Raw genomic sequence first — 21,735 nt, 5'->3', positions numbered from 1 at the left:
GAGAAACCCTGTCTTGAAAAACCAAAAGAAAAAAAAAGAATATCTCGTATAGACTATATTAAATTTTAAACATGCTGGTGCCATCTTAGAAAATGTCTTTTAATTAAAGTCATAATTTGGTTGTGTTCAGTTTAATTGCAGATATCACTGAGCATAATAGCTAGATTTTTCAGTGAGTTATGGTTTACATTACTTTTCCTTAACATTACTATTGCTGGGTTTCAAAAAGATACACATAAATATAAAATAACATATATGATATAAAAAACTAACAATAGTGAAATTCCAATTCTGCTTTCACATTACAGAAAATCATGTTCAACTGCCTGGAAAATGCTGTATTGAAGTATAAATAGTAGCTTAAGACATGAAGACAAACAAAGGCAAAATTTGCAAATTTAATATGTGCTCAAATTATAATACTTCCTGCTTTAGAAGATACAGACCTCCCCTAAAATGTGGGTTCTTTGATTTTTCTCAAGACAGCCTTTCTATGCAATCCTGTCCTGCTCACAATCTTCTTATCTTAGCCTCTCCAGTGCTAAGATGATAGGTATATGCCACCATACCTGACTTAGTGAATCATTTTAAAAAGCAGAGACGCAACCGGTTCCCATTTCCCTCCCCCTCCCCCGGTCAAGTCCCCCTCCCTCATCTGCTCGAAGAGCAATCAGGGTTCCCTGACCTGTGGGAAGCCCAAGGACCGCCCCCCTCTATCCAGGTCTCCTAAGGTGAGCATCCAAACTCCTAGGCTCTCCCAAAGCCAGTACGTGCAGTAGGATCAAAAACCCACTGCGATTGTTCTTGAGTTCTCAGTATTCCTCATTGTCCGCTATGCTCAGCTAGTCCGGATTTATCCCATGCTTTTTCAGACCTAGGCCAGCTGGCCTTGGTGAGTTCCCGATAGAACATCCCCATTGTCTCAGTGTGTGGGTGCACCCCTCGTGGTCCTGAGTTCCTTGCTCGTGCCAGTTGCAGGGAGGAGGCAGAAATCCTTAATAAATAAATAAATTAAAAAATAAAAAATAAAAATAAAAATAAAAAAAATTCTATACAACAAAGTAATCAATAAATGAATATAACAGCAAAAAATTTAAAAAATAAAAATAAATAAAAAGCAGAGACGGTGGAAATGCTGGGATATAACTTACATTGGCTCATAATATACATTGCAGGGTTCTAGTTTATTATCACTCTTGGATCCCTGGCTCAGAGAGCAGAGGGCAACAGTCATTCATCTAGAATGTAGACAACCGGGCCTTGTACAGAAGGCTTGCTGACAGCCAAATCCATCTGCTGGAAGCCATCTTAAAAGCCAGTGTTCTAGTATCAGTTAGGGTATGGCTGCAATCTGACCATCACCTTTTTAACACTTTCCTGAGAAACTGAACCAGAACCACTCCCTAACCTGAAATATAAGTCAGTTTGCTGCTTGAAATCACTCAGTTTCAGGAGTAACTTATTAGATAACAGTAAAAAACACAATAGTAAATACTCAAAAACAGTTTCACAGACGAGGTTACTTTAGGAATATTTAAAAATATTGGGGCTGTAGATATGGCTCAGCGGTAAGCACTGACTGCCCTTCCAGAAGACCCGGGTTCAATTCCCAGCACCCACATGGCAGCCTACAACTGTCTGAAAATCCAGTCTAGCAGATCTGACACCTTCACACCAACGCACATAAAATAAAGTTAAATAAACCATAAGAAATATTTAAAAATATGACTAACCAAAAGTAAATCCTTCTCAGTAAATTTAATCCTATCAGACTCCACTTTTATATATTTAGAATATGTCAAAACACTGTAAGAACACAAGAATTCTTTTTCAGCAATCAAATAGATTTCTAGTTCTACCCCAAAACATAGACAAGAAATGTATCATTGGTAATTATAAGCCTACAGTGCCCACCTAATGCAAAGATTTTGACAACATGTCTTGGTGTCCACACCCCAAATTGGTCTTGCACCTCTCTGCCCTACAACATAACTAACACTGTTGCTTTCCTCATTTCAAGGCACTGATCCTAAGCAACCATTCCTCCTTTATTCTTGATTTACTAAGGTCTCCAGGTCTCCTCTCCCAACAGCAGCCAACCTCGTCCTCAGAAGCTCAGACAGCTTTCTAATTCTCCGTGTAACAGACATTCCACATCATATATGAATATCACTTTTTCTAGAAATATGTTTTTCTGAAAATTTCAATCTATGAAATTAGTACTTCTGGTTTTAGGCAAAACCTAGCTTATATAATTCAGATACTTTCCATTCCTGGAGTTCTTCCTTTTTTTTTTTCCTTTTTATCATTTTTCGAGGCAGGGTTTCTCAGTAGCTATGGAGCCAATCTTGGATCTCGCTCGGTAGACCAGGCTTGATGGACGAAGGTCATTGGCTAATAAAGGAACTGCCCTGGCCCATTTTATTGGTTAGAGGATAGGTGGGAGGAGAAAACAGGACAGAACACTGGGAGGAAGAGGAAGTGAGGTCAGAGACTCCACAGCTCTGCTCTCTCGGGAGCAGACGCCTCAGCAGAGACGCCATGCCCCGCTCCCTGCATGAAGCTCCGACCCAGGATGGACTAGGCTAGAATCTTCCCGGTAAGACCGGTTCTCACAGATTATTAGAGATGGGTTGATCGGGATGTGAGAATTAGCCTGTAAGTGCTAGAGCTAAAGGGCCAAGCAGTGCTTAAAAGAATACAGTGTCTGTGTAATTATTTTGGGGCATAAGCTAGCCATGTGGGCGGCCGGGTGTGGGGGACGCAGCCCTGCCGCCCCATATTACTACATATGGCGCCCCACGTGATGGACTAAATCCACTTAAAAAACCTGACAAGGCTTAAAAATAAGGGAGAGAGAGTTTAACACAGATTTTTGCTGTTTGTTGGTGGAGTGCTGTAGAGAGATTTCCTGATTCGGCAACAGTAGCAGAAAAAACGCTGTGTCATTTTAAAGCGCGACTTCCTGGGGCTGTGCCGCCATTGCGATCTCTGTCTGGCTCCTGCGGGAGACAGAGCTTTTAAATAGAGCATTTGGAGTAAAGTGCTACGATTTGTTTGATGGCAACTAGACTCGCTGTGTTCTCGGGTCTGCTCTGCTTGTTAGAGGCAAGCATGCACTTTCTTCTAAGAGAAGCTTCCTGACTCAGCTTTAGCTGCAAAGCCTGCAGCTCATTAAGAGGTCCTGCCACGAAACACTTAAATGGTGTTGACGAAAAGCTGAACGCATGCCTTTCGGTTTTCAGCCGTAGCAGGAAAAAAGCTGCGCTGTTTAAAAATGCCGGCTTTCTGGGCTGTCCTGCCAGGACAAACTCTGACTCTTTTACACAGGCGGTTTGCGCGGTTTGCAAGCAAAGGCTGCTGAAGCTCGCTTGCTGGCTACAGCCAGTACCTCAGTCATGAGGCTGGAAAGCTAAGGAATGGACTGGATCTAGCTGGCAAAGCCACGCCTTTAGTCCTACTGAGATTGCTTGGTAAATTAAAGATTCATGTGGTCAGAAAAAAAGAGATATACAGTAAAGAGAGATTCAAAGACAAAGAAAATTTTTAAATGGTTTAAAGTGTGTTAAAAATATATGTAGACTAAAAGTTGAAGTTCTTAAAGTAAAAAACATAAAAAAAAAGGAAGAGAGTTGTTGTGTGTGGTAACACACGCCTTTAATCCCAGTGCCTAGAAGGCAGAGACAAACAGATCTCTGTGAGTTCAAGGTGTAGTAGTGTACACCTTTAATCCCAAATGCCTGAGAGGCAGAGACAGGCGGATCTTTGAGAGTTCAAAGACAGCCTGGTCTACAGAGTTACTTCAGGTCAAAGATACAGAGAACCTGTCTCAAAAAGCAAAGAGTTAAAAGTAAAAATAAACAAAATAGAGGTTAAAACAAAGCTGCACAAAGATGGAAAATACACAGAGAATTTTGATACTGTATGCTATTATGCTCTCTTTGAATTATTTGAATGCTGAGAAAGGAGCAACAGCTGCTAAAAGATATTTATTTATAAATGCTGCTGAACTAATCCAACATAGATATTTTGAAAATGCCTTGACTTTGAAATTTGGATCTAAGGACATGATGCTTTGGAAAGGAGTTTTTTATTTTGTTTTCACAGAGGATGAGACACTGTTCATTTCTTCTATTCCGATTTGGTATGATGGACCACGTCCTCCTGAATGGTTCCTGTGCACGCCTTCAAAAAATTGCTTCGCTCAACTGCCAACTGAGATGAAACTAGCACACAGGTTATACCATGAAAGACCTAGTTAACGACGCCCCCATTCAGCAGGAAGCAGTTTGGAGAGAAAAAACTGCGCCCATGTTCCCAAATATGGTTTATAAACGTTCTTTTACTTTTAAAGGGGGGATATATGATATAGGTATGAATAATTTGCATTAGTGTAGATTTTGCTTTATTGATAGAGATTTAAGGTCAATTTTGTTATATATATATATAAGTGTTTCTGATTTTGATTAAGGTATTGTGATTGTGTAGTTCATTTAAATATGTACTGTATAATTAAGAAATATAGGTTGTTAATGGATAATCATCGATAATAGTAAAGCTTGTAGTTATGTTAGTTAGATTTTCTAGATATATAGAGATGTATTTCAGTTAGATAGACATTCTTCATGTCTTTCAAAGATTACAGAATAGGACATTTAATGTTTTAATAACTGAGGACTTTTCATGACAATGAGACACTCTGCTCCTGGCAGCACCAATCTACTTCAAGAGGAAGATGGGCATCGAAGAGGCTCGTTATGGAGTTTGATAGCCATTTGGGCAAGAAACTGCTCTTGCCTGGACTATTGCATAAACTGGACACAGAGAACCCGCAGAGAGAGGACTACTGAACTTGCCTAAAGGTGAGATGATCTTTCGGGGTTCCTGATTCATTTTGAAAGAGTCTGCGAGACATTCTGCAGGACACAACAGATAGAGACTGAACTGACTTTGAATTTTCCTGCTTTATGGAAATGTCTGCTGGATACCATGGGCCTGAAGGCTGAAGATGGATGCCCCAACGGTACAAAAGAACTTTGGGTGACTGTCCAGGCAGCGAGATGTCTCTGTCATTTCTAGAGTTTTAAAAGTTGCTTTTTTCTTGTTTGCTTAGGTAGTAGTGTATCTTTCTGGAGTCTTTGATGGAGTTAAGAATAGTTAGTTATAGTTATAGTTTTCCTTAGTTATGATAAAGATTATTGTAACTTTTACTTGATAACTGTTTTGTTATATGTAATTTTGCTATGTTAAAGTTAAAGCCTTTTTTTTTTTGTTTAAACCGAAAAAGGGGAAATGATGGACGAAGGTCATTGGCTAATAAAGGAACTGCCCTGGCCCATTTTATTGGTTAGAGGATAGGTGGGAGGAGAAAACAGGACAGAACACTGGGAGGAAGAGGAAGTGAGGTCAGAGACTCCACAGCTCTGCTCTCTCGGGAGCAGACGCCTCAGCAGAGACGCCATGCCCCGCTCCCGGCATGAAGCTCCGACCCAGGATGGACTAGGCTAGAATCTTCCCGGTAAGACCGGTTCTCACAGATTATTAGAGATGGGTTGATCGGGATGTGAGAATTAGCCTGTAAGTGCTAGAGCTAAAGGGCCAAGCGGTGTTTAAAAGAATACAGTGTCTGTGTAATTATTTCGGGGCATAAGCTAGCTGAGCAGGCGGCTGGGGTGCTGGGAACGCAGCCCCGCCGCCCCTTATTACCACACAGGCTGGCCTCAAAATCACAGAGATCCGCCTGCCTCTGCCTGCCTCTACTTCCCAAATGTTGGGATTAAAGGCATGTGCCACCACCGCCCAGCTGGAGTGCTTCCTTTTAATACCAGAGAATTCACCCTGACACCTACCTCCTCCCTGCTGCAATATGGTCAATAGGCCCTAAACAACTCCTTAAAATAGATGCTGTCTACCAAGGGCACACTCAGAGATGGAATTCAGCCAATCGTTTTTCCTCTTCAGTCTGGGAAGGAGATAGTTAATTTTTAATATGAAGAAAGAAGGACAGTAAAACTCTTCAATTTGACAATTTTCAGTCAAGATGAAGACTGTATGCAATTAACCACTAAAACCATGCATGAAAGGTTAGAGTAAACTGACAAGGTTATTGAGAAATACTAAAAACATAAGACCACTTTGAAGTGCCATTTAAATACTTCTGTAGCAACCATATGAAAGTAAGTTATTACAAGCTAAAAACGAGCCACTCTATCTACTTTCACTGGTAGTCCTAAGAACCTTTTCCAGGAAAGTACTTACAGATAAGTGTCCTCAAAGAAGTATTAAAAAATATAAAAGTAAATTTTAGAAGATATGTTTATGGCTCTTGATATGAGAACATCTTCCTAAACAAGAACCAAAACTCTTAAGTCAACAAAGATAACAAATTTAACAAGATAAAAAGTTTCTCATTTTGGTTCAAAATAGAAAATAAACCATTGTTTGTAATAAATAAATAAATAAATAAAAATTGAGGCAGGCATGGCACTTGTAATCCTGTCCTCAGAACACTGAGCAAGAAAAACCGCAATTCAAAATAAGCCTGGATCAGAGGACAAGACCCTTTCTAAAAAGGGGTAGGGAGTTTGTAGATATATGCAAAGAATAAAGGGAGTAGCAGAGCAATACTAAATTTACAGATTATTCTTGCTACTTTGAAATTTTCATAATAGGCTCATAAAATTTAGGAGAAAATATAAACAAAAAATTGTAAAGAAATAAAGTGAGAAAAAATACAATTTAATCCTTATAATAGACTTAAAATATACCAAATGAAAAAGCTTCCAAATGATATGAAAATTTCACTTTTCCAACTTAATTTTGTAATCACAATACAATTAAAATACTGTCAGTGATAAATTTAGTACCTTTGCTTCTTCAAGTTCCTTGTCAGCAGTGTCCACCACAAAATTTTTCTCTTTTTCTAATTGCTCTGCTAGTTGGTCGATTTTAATCAGTTCTTTACAAAGATGCTCATTGTGGTTGGTTAAATCGTCTACTTGACTGCTTACCACCTCCTTACTATCCAAGAGTTTCCTAACATATTCTTCCAAGTCATGATTTGTCTGTTTGAGATCTTCAATCTGTTATAATCAGAAAAGAAATAATCACATTAAAAGGGTCCCTTAGTTCGTAAGTAAATATTACCTGTAAAGGAGAACCATGCTACTACCCACAGACCCAGAGAAACTGATGCCCAGCCCAACTGTCATCAGAGAGGCTTCATCCAGCAACTGATGGAAACAGATGCAGACCACAGGCAAACATTAGGTGTATCTAGGAGAATCCTACAGAAGTGTGGGAGGTAGGATTGTAGGAACCAGTGGGGTCAAGGATACATAAGAAAACCTACAGAATCAACTAATCTGGGTTTACAAGAGCTCCCAGTGGAGGGAGAGAAAGAGTGGAGGAGAAATGGATGGGGGAGGGCTGGGAAGAAGGGAAAGAAAGGAAACTTTGATTGAGGTATAAAACATAAATAAATAGATAGACAGACAGATAAGGGTCCCTTAGCTCTCTTCTAAATTCTCTGCTCTCAAAGAATTTTGTTCCCTTGAAGAAGTTAATATGTTAAGCGCAATAATAGGGATACTTGTGAGTTAAACATATTTAACTAATTATCTATAGAGTACATTCAAGATATTATGCTGGTCCACGTCAGAAGATTAAGTCACCTTTATATAAAAAATACAATCAATCCTTACCACCCCAAAAAAACAGCCAGTCTAAGCCTCTAAAAAGTAGCTAAAATTACTAAATACCTGGTCTTAATTCTTAGTTAGTTAAGTCTTACCCTTGGTCAAGTAACTATACAGATAACTTCTCTCAAAATTGACAGTTATTTTAAAAACATAACGTGTCCTTTTATAAAAAATATCCTATAAGTCATGAGTTGGGGTTTTTGTTTTTGTTTTTTTTTTTTTTTGGTGTTGGTGTTGTTGTTTTGTGCAAACAACAAATGTGTTGTTTGTTTTTTTTTTTGTTTTTTTTTTGTTTTTTTGAGACATGATCTAACTGCATAGCCTTGGCTAGCCTGGAACTCCCTAGACCAAGCTGGCCTCAAACTCAGAGATCATCTGTCCTGTCTCTTGAATGCTGGGATTAAAGGTATGCATCACCGTACTCAACAATGAATTTTTTTGAGACAGGGTTTCTCTGTGTAGCTGTGGCTATCCTGGAACTTGCTCTGTAGACCAGGTTGGCACCAAACTCACATAGGTCTGCCTATCTCTGCCTTCTAAGTGCTGGGATTAAAGGTGTGCACCACTATTTCCCAGCTAACAATGAATTATTTTAACTAAATATGCTACAGTGCCATTTATTATTCTGAATAAATCATTTTAAGGAGAAAAAGAAGTCCTTATGGCAATTCGACCTTTGCTCTGGCACCTTGTAAGCATACTAACATGTAAGATATAAAATCTGAAATATCAAAATCAGGAAACAAAAAACAATGAATTTTTTTAAACAAAAGGAAGGGGGTCTATAAAGGTACAAAATATCTCCGTAGTTCAATCTTTTATCATAACTGGTCTGAATTTCTTAAGTATCTCCTATTCTTCCCTTTTGCCTACTACCATACACCAATTAAAGAAAGTTCTCTGAGCATCTATGAGTGCACATATAAAATTAGAATATATATAAAGTTGCTTTAAATTCGTGCTTATAAGCCAGGTGGTGGTGGTACAGGCCTTTAATCCCAGAACTTGGGAAGCAGAGGCAGGCGGATCTTTGTGAGTTCAAGGCCAGCCTGTTCTACAAAAGCTAGTTCCAGGACAGCCAAAGATACACAAAGAAATTGTGTCTCAAAAAACAAACAAAACAAAACAAAAAAAAAAACTACAACGAATAGTGCTTATAGCTATAAAAATCGAGTTATTTTAATTTCAAAAGAAATTCTTTGAAAATGTCACTGAGAATGTGATGTCAAGATGCCATTTGTGACCCTAACCCTTCTTGACTGTCCAGCCTGGTTTCCACGTCACTAGTGCATGCACTTAAGCTGCAGGCATAGTAGACTTGTCCCACACTGCTTCTAGAACATTTTAGGGAGTTGTTGCAGTGTTATAGTCTATGTGTCACAAAATCCTCCTTGGGAGACGTCTTGGGAAAACTCCTTAGGCCTCGACTATAAGAAAATGCACTTCTCCTTTGGTAAGCTGCTTTGCTCTTGGCCAACTAGCTAAAGAGTATTTCATCTTTTCTTTCTGCGTCCTTTGAAATAAATGTGCAGCCCACCTGCAGCAGCGTGAATAGAAGCCTTGTGCTAAACTATCTGTTCATCACTCTCATACCAGGCTTTCTGGTCATTGGCAAAAACCTGAGAGACACAACTGAAGGGTAAGAACATTATTTGAGACTACAACTTCTGAAGGTCTATGAAGAATGTGGCATTAAGGCCATCCCAAGAAGCAGAGCACTCAGATGGGTTTAGCCTTCAAGGCCAGCCCCCAGTCACTCGCTTTCAAAACTCAACCCCATCTCCCAAAGTTTCACAACTTCCCAAACAGGATCACAGTCAGGGACCAGATGCCTAAACACTCTCAGCCTGTGGAGGACATTTCATATCCACACTGTGATGCCAAATTTTTTTATTTTTCATACCCTTCTTATCTCCACTATATCAACAGTATGCCGTTTTTAAATAAATTGCAGGATTTAAATGATTCCAATTCATCTTTCTTCATAGTTGTGCTGTGTGGGTTTTCTGGTGTGTGTGGGGGGGGTTCACATGTATAGACTGACAGGGGTGGAAAGGTAAGTGTGCACATGAGTATGTGTGCCTGTAAAGGACAGGACAGACATTGATGGAGAGATAGAGTGTATTCTTTGATTGCCCTCCACCTACCTATTGAGGCAGGGTCCCTCAATTGAACTCAGTGCTCCCATATCTGCCTCATCTAGCTGGCCAACTGACTCTTGAGATCCTCTCTGTATTGCCTGAGTACCACAGCTACTGGAAGGCTGCCAGCCTACCCAGCATTTCATTTCTCACATTGGCATAGCAAACCCTCTACCTACTGAGCTATCCCCTCAGCAACTCTCCTTCATGCTTTGAATGTGTGGTATAAATGTGTTTTCATGTGTGTGCAGGCCAAAGACAACCTTAAGTGTCATTTCTTAGGCACTATACACTTTGGATTTGGGGGGGGGTCTTTAGTTTTTTGGGGACAGGGTTTCTCTGTGTAGCCCTGGGCATCTTGAACTCGCTCTGTAGACCAGGCTGGCCTCAAACTCACAGAGATTTGCCTGCCTCTGCCTCCTGAGTGCTGGGATTGAAGGCATGTGGCACCACCCAGAACCACTTTAGCTTTTTAAAGACAGGGTCTCTCAATGGCCAGCAAACCCCAGGATATGCTTGTGCCTACCTCCCCAGAGCTGAAATTAAAAGCAAAACCTATCATGTCTAGCTTCTTTTATACAGATTCTGTGGTTTAAACTCAGTTCTTTGTATAAACACTCTATTGACTGAGTTAACTTCTCTATAGTGATATTTTATTTGTGTTTTAATAAATAAAGCTTGACTGAAGATCAGAATGCAAAGCTAGCCACACTTTTAATCGGTCATACAAGCCAGGCAGTGGTGGCACACACTTTTAATCCCAGCAGCCACACTAGTTGGTCAGAGAGGCTAGATGGTGTGGTGCACACCTTTAATTCTAGCACTAGAGAGGAATATAAAACGAGAGAGACAGGAGCACAAGTCTGAGGTTTGGCGGAGAGCATTGCAGTCTGCAGTCACACTGAGGATAGGGGTAAGAACTCTAATGTTTTGGCTGCTTTGCTTTTCTGATCTTCAGCTTGAACCCCAGTATTGTCTCTGGGTTTTACTACTCGTTCTATAATTCTCAGACCTATCTTAGTATTTTATAAAATGCCTAAAAATCATTTACCTGTCCTTTCCATTGACTTCTGAGAGACATAAAAAAGTACTTTATGCATCATGAATTATGTGTTCTTTATATAATGATCAGCTGTTATGTGGGTATGTAAAACAAATGGATCATCAATAAATACATGAATACCCTCCTTGCCCGATAGGAAACCCTGCTTTTACTCAATTCATGATATAAGTACTTAAGAAGAAGCAGGTTAGAGTCTTTCATCCCTAGAATCTGGTATATGCATAACACGCTATAAGCTCCAATGGGCTTAGGCGGCTCTGACCTATGCCCTGATGCCTATAGTACACAAGCACTCTTTTTGTGCAAAATCGACGACGCTGCAGCTTTCCTCAGCAGAATCTCATGTTCTTCACATCTCCAACATCTTGGGTTCTCTACCACACTTGTATTTCACCCTGAAAGCTTCATGCAAAGTCCACTCCCTGCAGAGAATCTGATCCTGCTATACACTGCCTGGCTTCCCAGGCTTTTGTCAAAAATATTGGTGCAATTCTCCAAGATAACTAGAACTCCTTCATTCTGCAGGCATGCAAAATTAGTATTATGTAGATGATGCCATGTTCTGTTGCAAGCTCAAGAATTAGGATCAATGGACCACAGCTTGAGTAGCCTTTGAATATCTATGCACTGAAAATCCTTCCCTAGGTAGCCTTGTTTAAAAGGACACCCCTGAGACTCTGTTAAAGAAAATTCTCTCAAATAAGTTTCCAGTTTTACACCCTGAAGACTTTCATGAGTTGAATCTCACCCTCAAGGCACCTTTCCTTGTAGTGGTATTCTGTTTGTGTTTTAACAAATAAAGCTTGTCTGAAGACCTGAGTGCAGAGCTAAACCACTAGAGGTCAGGTGGTGGTTGCTCATACCTTTAATCCCAATACTTGGGAGTCCTACAGTTTTAATCCCAGCACTAGGGGAGGTGGAGATAAGAGTGATATGGCCGGATATAAGGTGGGAAGAGACAGGAGCTCAATGCAGTCTGAAGCAGTCAGTCAGAGGATGCAGTGTGAGGAGGCAGTCTGAGGACAGGATCACCCTTCTGGTCTGGGGATTCAGTAGAGGTAAAATGTCTCTCTAGTGGCTGGCTGCACTGCTCCTCTGATCTCTCAGCTTTCATCTCCACTAATATCTGACTCCGGGTTCTATTTACTAAGATCAATTAGAATTCATGCTACATTTCCTGTTGTTCCCATGCAAAGTAAATGGTTCTCTTCAAGCATACCCCTCTCTTTTATAGCCACTTGGTTCACACTTGCTTTTGCTGCAGTTTTAAACACACTGCATGCTCCCAAAATGCATGTTTCCTACATCTTTCTATTCTACTTCCTGTTCCTCTCTATAAAGCTGCCTGAATGCAGCTGGATGGTGGTGCCTTTAATCCGAACTCATTAGAGACAGAGGCAGGCAGATCTCTGTGAGTTGAGGCTAGCTGGTCTACAGAGAGAATTCCAGGGCAGTCAGGACCGTTACACAGAGAACAGAGAAACCCTGTCTCTAAAAACTAAAAGAAAAAAGAAAAAAAAAAGCTGTCGTCTGAAGACAGTAAGCAATAATCATGTCATAGCTTGCACATTATGCAGTCTTGAAATTTCCTCTTCCAACATCTGGAGCTATAGCTCAATGACTAGAGAGCTTGCCTAAAATGTACAAGGCCCTGGTTTGATTCCCACCACCACAAAAACAAGAACATTTGAAATTTCCTCCACTCAATAAATTAGTTCATTCCTTTTTAATTCAGCCTTACTCCAATGTTCTTGACACAGGCAGAATGGGCTGGTTCACATATTGGTGGACCAGGAAGCAGGTGCAAACTGGAACCATGGGTTGTTACAACCTTCAAAGACTAATCCCTAGTGAGATACTTTCACCAGCCAAGTCCCACCACCTAAAGGTTCCACCTCCTAAAACAGTACCACAAGCTGAAGACTCAAAAAGAGAGCCTGTGGGGGAACAATCTATTTTTAAATCATAAGAGAGGCCTTGTTAGGACATGTGAAGTCCTGACTCTGCTCTGACACCTCCCTAACAATTAGGTGCCTCTTTCTGTAGGGTAAGGGCAGTTGTCTGGGCACCCATTGTGGTCTCTCCTGACATCAGAAGACTGCGTACCTCCCTACTACCTGATAGGGATTAAAGTCTTGGTTCCCTACTCAGTTTTCTTTGATGCCACTCTTGCTAGGGGCAGAGGCAGGGAAATGAAATCGAGAAGAGGCACAGCTGAGGCTCCTTGACGCAGCCTGGCAAGGTTTATAGTCTAGACTCTATTTGGCCTATGCTGGCAGGGAAAGTCTGTAGTTTTCTTTTAATCTTCTTGTTTGGGAGCAGGCAGCTATTATCTTAAAGTCATCTGTCTTGTGCTTTTCTGGGATTTTTTTTTTTTTTTTTGGTTTTTCGAGACAGGGTTTCTCTGTGGTTTTGGAGCCTGTCCTGGAACTAGCTCTTGTAGACCAGGCTGGTCTTGAACTCACAGAGATCCGCCTGCCTCTGCCTCCCAAGTGCTGGGATTAAAGGCATGCGCCACCACCGCCCGGCTCTGGGATCTTTTTTTGCATGTTCTTATTGTCACTTCAAGTTGCTAGCCTACAAGTCTTCCTGGAATATACTGAGGAAAATAAAATAAAAGAACTATAACATGCTGTTCTTTCTGTGTTGAGGCTCCCTAACTAGTCTTTATTCTTATGTCCACATTTTACATATTTTCTTATATCTAGATATTAGCCATTGAACAAATAATAACTAAGCTATAATCCATAGACTCAGAGAGGACAGGCATAGAAGGGACTAGACAGGACACATGGATCCCCCTGGGAAGAAGAAATAGATTTTATGGAATGGAGCCAAGAAGAGGGATATGGGGGGAGTGTATGACACCAGGAGTATCAGGTAGGGAGGTAGAGGAGAGATGATATTAACGAAGGGAGAGAGGGAAGGAAGGAAGAGAGAGACAACTAGAATTTAAGGACATTTGAAGGGTGGTATGGAAACCTAGTGCAATGGTAAGTAACAATAAAATGGCTTCTAATGATATTCTGCTATACTCATAGATCGGTGCCTTATTTGGCCGTCATCAGAGAACAAATACAGAGACCCACAACCAGACATTACATAGAGAAACAGAGATCTTGGAACACACAACTCTAAACCAGATGTCTCTATCAAATCCCTCCCCTCAGAACTCAGGGAACCCAGAGGAAGAAGAATAAGAGAATGAGTAGGGAAGACAAAGGGAAAGAACTCACAGAGACTGAAGCAGCAATCACAGAGCCTACACTGGTCTGCACCAGCTTCCCTGCACATATGCTACAGCCTTTAGTTTAGTCCTTATGGGACTCCTGAATGTGTGAATGAGTGGGGCTCTGATTCTTGTGCCTGCTCTCAGGGCTCTTTTATTTTTCTGTTGGTTTGTCTTATCCAACAAGACAAAGATGGTATTTGTTTTATCTTACCATATTGCATTTTGTTATGTATTGTTGTTGCCTCTTAGAATCCTGTTCTTTTCTAATGAGACAGAAAGGGAATAAATCTGGATGGGAGAGGAGGTGTGGAGGCAATAAGAGGAGTAAAGAGAGGGGAAACTATATTTCAATTACATTGTATGAGAAAAGGATCTATGTTTAATAAAAGGAAAAAGTGGGGCGGCTGGATAGATGGCTCAGAGGATAAGAGCACTGGCTGCTCTTCCAGAGGTCCTGAGTTCAATTCCCAGCAACTACATGGTGGCTCACAGCCATCTATAATGAGATCTGGTGCCTTCTTCTGGCCCACAAGGATACATGCAGGCAGAATATTATATATATAATAAATCTTTTAAGAAGAAGGAAAAAGTGTTATGCTGTTTTATATATAATGTTCACAATCTGAAACTGTATTTAACAGAAGACAGGAAAGGCAATGGTAAGTCTTCTTTATCTTCCCCAAAGTCCCTGCTTCCTCCCCCGCCCCAGACAGATTCTTTTTTTTTTCCTTTTTTTTTTCTTTTTTCTTCTCCTTTTTACCTCTCCTCTATTCATCTTCTTTCCTTTTATCCCCTCTCCTTTCCTTTTCTGTCTTTTCCTTTTCTTTCTTTTTTTTTTTTTGGTTTTATTTGCTTTATTATTTTCAATGTTTTTCTTTTTTTTTTAATTTATTTATTTATTAAGGATTTCTGCCTCGTCCCCACAACCGCTTCCCATTTCCCTCCCCCTCCCCCGATCAAGTCCCCCCCCTCATCTGCTCGAAGAGCAATCAGGGTTCCCTGACCTGTGGGAAGCCCCAGGATTCTTATGTAGTCCTGGCTGGCCTCAAACTCACTGGGAAGCCTGAGGATTACCTTGAACATCTGATCCTCCTCTGTCTCTACCTCCTGTGAGATAGGATTACAAACATGTTCTACTATGCCCAGTTTACCTGATGCTAGGGGTCAAACCCAGGGCTCTGTGCATGCTAGGAAATACTCTCCCAATTGGGCTATATCTCCAGCCCCTAGAAGGTCTGTTTTAAGAACCTTTATTTTACGACGTGCCAGGTACCATCAGAACAGATGATTCCAAACCTGTAGTACAGAGCACTATTTTCAAATCCCTATTAACTTGAAAGTTCAGAGAACTCCTATTGGTCATTTGCTAGCTAGATGCCAAAATTATTTAACCACTGTTATTTTAGCAGCAATCTATATCAATGGAAATGACCACTATTTTACATGGTTGAAAATAGATAAGTAAGATGCTGCATTAAAAAACAGCTGATCTGCCTGGCATGGCCTCATTCCTGTAACCCCAGAATTTATGGGGTTGATACAAAGGGATTACTAAATTGGAAGCCAATCTGGTCTCCATAGCAAGATCCTGCCTTAAAACAAACAAAAAAATGATATCACATAGTTTTCTCAGTAACTCTGAACCTACCACATCAAAGTGGTTACAAAAACTGAATTTTAGAATCCTTAGATTTAAACAAGCTCTGAATTAATTATTTGTCCTTCATTTTCTTATTTTAAAATACATTTTAAACTACATTAATTTTAAAATTAAGAAAAGTATGTATTAATACATAAACTAAGACTAACCTGTAATTTCAGTGTCGAGATGAATCTATCTTGGGTTCTCACTTCTTGTTCTAGTTGGAGAGTATTCTGGTTTTTTCCAGCTTCAGAAACTGGAGCCCCGAGACCAAACTGATGTTCTTTGGTGGTAACCTAATAGAAAGAATAAAAGATAATGGAGAGGCATTCCATTTAAAACAGAGCTTTGACTTTTTACAGCAGTAAGTTTTGAAATTTATTAGCATTCTATTTAATTTATATTTTCTATTGTTTTACCTTTCCTATCAGTAGAGCATAGTTTACCAAGTATGCATTGTTAAGAATTTATAATATAAAACCTGGGACAAGTAAGATAGTTCAGTAGTCAAGAGTGCTTAATCAGAGGACTGAAACTCAGATCCCAGCAATCACATGGGGAGAGGAGAAGCTCACAAGGGACCTGATGTCTCCTTCTGCTGCTCTGTACCCATGCACACTTGTACTCATGCTCGAACTGACACACACACACACACACACACACACACACACGATGAGGGATTCCCCTTTGTGTGCTGCAAATACCATTGGTTAGAGAAACTGCCCTGGGCCTACGATACAGTAGAGTAGAGCTAGGTGGAGAAAACTAAACTGGATTATGGAAGAAAGGAGGCGGAGTCAGGGAGAAGTAATGGAGCCTCCTCCAGAGACAGACACACTGGAACCTTGCCAGTAGGCTATGAGCCTCATGGTAAAATGAAAAATAATGGAAATGGGTTAAATTGAGATATAAAAGCTAGCCAATAAGAAGTTAGAACTAATAGGTGAAGCAGTGATTTAATTAATGCAGTTTCTGTGTGGTTATTTCGGGAGTCTGGGCAGCCAGGAAACGAACAAGCATCTTCCTACAACACACACAAATCTTTAAAAACAAAACAAAGACCCATTCAACAAGAGAGATACCATGACTGGTACTGAAAACCTAGATAACTAATCAATGCAAGTGAAATCATGATTACTAGAGGAGAATCTACTAATTCTATTCATCTACTACTAACTTACTAAACCAACATAATCCCTAAAAACAATCTATAAATATCTGTCCTTACAGCTACAGATAAGTGTAATCCTTACCCCCACATCAAGGAAACTTCTCTTTACATCAGATGGAGACCACTACAGAAAACCACAACCAAGCAATGCAGAGTTGTGGAGCCCAGTACCGATGGATACAACTACAAAACACTCCCACACATTGCAGACAAGGGGGCAGAAAGATTATAAGAGCCAGATAATCAGGGAGTTTGCTGTGAGATGGTGTCTCCTAGTAAACATCCGAAGTCACACCCACAAAGTCTCACCAATGTGACCACCTAAGTGTGAGTTGAACAAGGACGACACTAACAAACATGCCAAATTGGACAGAGAAAAGCCAGTGAGGTGTCAACACGACACAGAACTACAGGCAACTGAGTAAAGTTGGGAGCAAGAGAGTGGTATTCCCTAGAGAACAGCCAACAATTGGTTGTCTGGTGCCAAACTGTCAGTGCTGAACACACATATACACAAGTAACATTATATGGACTCAACAGGTTACAATTTGAATATATATATATATATGTGTGTGTGTGTGTGTGTGTATGTACATATATTTATATTATGATTCATAACAGTAGCAAAATTACGTTATGAAGTAGCATATATATGTACATACACACACGTAATGGAAATTGATAATAAAAAGAAACTATGAATTTAAAGGAGAGCTGGGCAGGAAATATGGGAGACTTTGGAGGGAGGAAAGGGAAAGGGGAACTATTATAATTAAAATACAATCCCCAAAATTAAAAAAGGCAAAAAAATTAGCTGTTTTCCACATAAAACTATGATACTGAGTATGCTTTTTAAAAGACACATGCTCTAGCCTATCACTTTCCTAAAGAAACATGAGTTGGTAGCAAACAAAGAGTGTTACCTCCAAACCTCTGTCTGTCAAGTATGTTAGCCATTAGTTCCATGTTAGCTTTTGCCAGCCATCCATAAGTGGATACTTTATCTAAAACATTTACAATTTCTATAAATAAAAGGGCAAAAGAAATATCCTAGCAGAAAAATTGAAAAAAGAATATGAATATTTACATAAACATTCAACAATACCTTTAAGAACAGTGATTTTTCAACCTGTGGATCATGACCCCTTTAAGGGCCACATATCAGACATCCTGCATATCATATATTTACATTAGGATTCATAACAGTAGCAAAATTATGGTTATGAAGTAGCAACAAAATAGTTTTGTGGTTAGGGTCAATACAACATGAGGAACTGTACTAAAGGGTCGCAGCATTAGGAAGGTTGAGAATTACTGCTTTAGTAAGATGTGATATGAATTAAAATAATTCTGAAGACACCTTTTAGCCATCACCTTGACATGCTCGGGATTCAAACTCAAGTCCTCAGGATTACACAGCAAGCACTCTTATCCAATGAGCCATCTCCCCAGACTCAAATGTTAGAATATCTAACTTATCATACCTATAAATCATTTGTGGTAATATAAAATAATAGTTTGTGGAAATCAATTATGCAAATCTATTAACACTAGAAGTATACATATAGCTTCCATTCAAATAATTTCATCATTAGAAACTTACTGTACAGATGCACATCTACTGTACAAGTGTATACTAATTAGTGTACATCTAACTTAGAACAAATGCTCTAAGTTTTCCAGGTTAGCATAGTAGCCCCACTATGCCATAGCGTTTTACTTATCAGTATCTAAGAAATTACATCATTTAGAATAGTAATATTCTCTTTCTGGATCAAGTCATTCATTGTATTAAACTGAGAATTTTGGGGCTGAAGAAATGGCTCAGTGGTTAAGAGCACTGGCTGCTCTTCCAGAGGCCTTGAGTTCAATTCCCAGCAACCACGTGGTGGCTCACAAGCATCTGTAATGGATTTGATGCCCTCTTCTATCATTCAGGAATACATGCAAATAGGGCATTCATATACATAAAATACATATATAAATTTTTTTAAAAAGTGAGAATTGGGGCTGGAAAGATAGCTCAATGGTTAAGGCTCTAAATGCTCTTCCAGAGGACCAGGGTCCAATTCCCAGCACCCACATGGCAGCACACAGCTGTCTGTAACTCCAGTTCTACTTTCACACAGACATACACGCAGGCAAAACACCAATGCACATAAAATAAAAATAAGTAAAATTTTAAAAAAGTGAGAATTTTCTAAGAACATCTGAGACCTTTCCTTCAACACAACTGCCACATCACTCTTTGGAAATTATAAAATCAGCATATCCCCTCTGACTAGCTTGAGTAAACCCTGCGCAGTCTGGCACCCAAGCAGGTTGGCAGCTCTATTTCTTTCTTCTTCCCTAGATAAGATAGAAAATGCATTTCTATTCATCTCTAGCTACTGCCCACCTGGAACATCAGCATAAATCTCATAGACTACTTAAAGTTATGTCATTTAGTGAAGGAGCAGAACAAACTCCATTTTGAGAAAAAAAAAATTTTAGACAGGACCTAACTGGGGGGGGGGGGGGGGGTGAATGCAGCCCAGCAGAGTCATGAACATTCCCAAGAAACTGTGCCAGCCCTGATCAAAGTGACCCACCAGGGTGTCCAAACAACATCTGCTTGCTTCAAACGTCCTTGTAGGTATCTGATTAACCACTGTTTTGAAATTCTAGTCTGCTGACAGTCACTGTTTTAAAATTTCCCTATACTCAACCATCAAATTCAGAAGTTGTATACCTTTACCCAATCCCGAAATGCCAAGGTTTGTGGCACCCTGCTTGTAGTTTTCCCTTTAAAATTCCCTTACCCTGAAGCATCAAGGCCATTTTCCCCCACCCACTGTGTCGGTGTGTTGGATTACAGCCAAGTTAGCTAACTTGTAATCAATAAATCCCAGTGTGTTTGCATCGGATACCAGCTCTATGGTGGTTCTGTTTGGGGGTCTGTGACATGGGCACAACATTAGAACTTTATGAGCTATATAAAAATCCTACCATTTCTCACATAGTTTCTGTTGAAAAGTGTGCTCTTAGTTACAAACACTTGGCTCAGGAAACAGAATAAATAACTTCTCACTTTGGCAATTAATTTTTAAATTTTGATGAACATTATGAATCAACAGAAATATTATTTACATGCAGAATCTCATTCACAGTACACCTCAGATTCTACAATTGGAAAAGCTTCCCTTTATTGGCTTTCCACTACACTTTGAATTGCCAAGAGCTATTTTTATCCAACATGCAAAGTTCTTCATAATTTGTTTCCTTCAACTTTGAAAACTTTATCACCTGATTAACACCTCCAAGAACTATTCTCAATATTCTTAATACATACATATAGAAACACTCTTCTTCACTAACATTTTAAGGCTCAGTTTGAACTTTCAACACTTTTTTTGTTTTTATGCTATAAGATAATGATGATGTCATCAACAATATATATAATGATATAGATATATACATATACTGATGATAGAACAATTTAGGTGAATATTCATGTTTTCTACTTATGTCTTCCTTACACATTTACTTGAATCTTAAAAACAAGCAATGTTGCTGGGTGGTGGTAGCACACACCTTTAATCCCAGCACTCAGGAGGCAGAAGCAGGCAGATCTGAGTGAGTTAAAGGCCAGCCTAGTCTACAAAGTGATTTCCAGCACAGCCAGGACTATTAGACAGGAAAACCCTGTCTTGAAAAACACACACACACAAAGTCTAAAAATTGTTTCCCCCACCCCATATCCCGCCCCCTCTGTAGGACAGGGTCTATAGTCTGTTGCTGCACGTGACAGACTAACTGGCCTACAAGCTTCCAGGGTTTCTCTCCTGTCTCCACCTCCTATCTTCGCACAGAGGCCTTGAGTTCAATTCCCAGCAACCACGTGGTGGCTCACAAGCATCTGTAATGGATTTGATGCCCTCTTCTATCATTCAGGAATACATGCAAATAGGGCATTCATATACATAAAATACATATATAAATTTTTTTAAAAAGTGAGAATTGGGGCTGGAAAGATAGCTCAATGGTTAAGGCTCTAAATGCTCTTCCAGAGGACCAGGGTCCAATTCCCAGCACCCACATGGCAGCACACAGCTGTCTGTAACTCCAGTTCTACTTTCACACAGACATACACGCAGGCAAAACACCAATGCACATAAAATAAAAATAAGTAAAATTTTAAAAAAGTGAGAATTTTCTAAGAACATTCAAGACCTTTCCCACACCTGCAAGTTTCCTACTGGTCCTCCTGCTCCATAAAACTTATTCTTCACCCTAAAATCAAGTTAATCCTTTAGAATGTTGACAGGCTGATCAAAAAATACTCCAATGGCTTTCTATTGCAACTGGGATGAAATCCACACTTCTAAAGACCCTGTATGAGTTGGTCCCTGCCTTCTCTTTAAAGATCTAATACTTTCTCCTTCATTTATCAATCAGATTTACTGTTTATCTTTCTGTTCCTTTAATGTGTTGCTCTGATCTGAAAAACTGTAAGTCCCTCAAGTTCATATGATAAAATCCTAGCTCCCAGAACACATGCTTAGCATTCTTAAAGCCCTGGGTTTAATTCCTAGAACCAAAATAAACAAACGAGGCCATGATTAATTACCCTGATAGAAAAGGCTTCAGTCTTCTCTCCCACTTTGCGCCATGAGGAAACAGTAAGGAATCTATGAACCAGGAAACCGGCCCCCATCAGATAGGAAATCTTTTGCTGCCATGATCTTAAGAATTCCCAGGCTGCAGAACTGCTAGGATTAAATATCTGCTGTTTACAATCCACCCA

At 39.8% G+C, this 21,735-nt stretch overlaps 1 protein-coding gene across 5 annotated transcripts in view; it reads right to left on the bottom strand.

Moving 5' to 3' along the window:
- Window positions 1-21,735, bottom strand: part of Tsga10 (testis specific 10) — a 103,861-nt gene that overhangs the window by 76,882 nt on the left and 5,244 nt on the right. For 4 of the 5 annotated variants that reach the window (XM_041655740.1, XM_041655736.1, XM_041655737.1 and 1 more), the window contains exons 2-3: window positions 15,946-16,074; window positions 6,867-7,082 (exon numbers count right to left, since the gene is read on the bottom strand). Coding sequence is in view for 3 of the 5 variants with exons in the window: in XM_041655736.1 (XP_041511670.1) it covers window positions 6,867-7,082; window positions 15,946-16,074 (345 nt within the window). In the remaining 2 variants the exon portion in view is untranslated. Of the gene's footprint in view, window positions 1-5,849; window positions 5,963-6,866; window positions 7,083-15,945; window positions 16,075-21,735 lie in introns of those variants that run through there. The other variant, XM_041655739.1, reaches the window with a different exon arrangement.

This window comes from Microtus oregoni, unplaced genomic scaffold (genome assembly GCF_018167655.1).
Source record: "Microtus oregoni isolate MIOR12 unplaced genomic scaffold, Mior012 000007F_ref0000211, whole genome shotgun sequence".
NCBI lineage: Eukaryota > Metazoa > Chordata > Mammalia > Rodentia > Cricetidae > Microtus > Microtus oregoni.
This window is presented reverse-complemented; position numbering and strand designations above follow the sequence as displayed.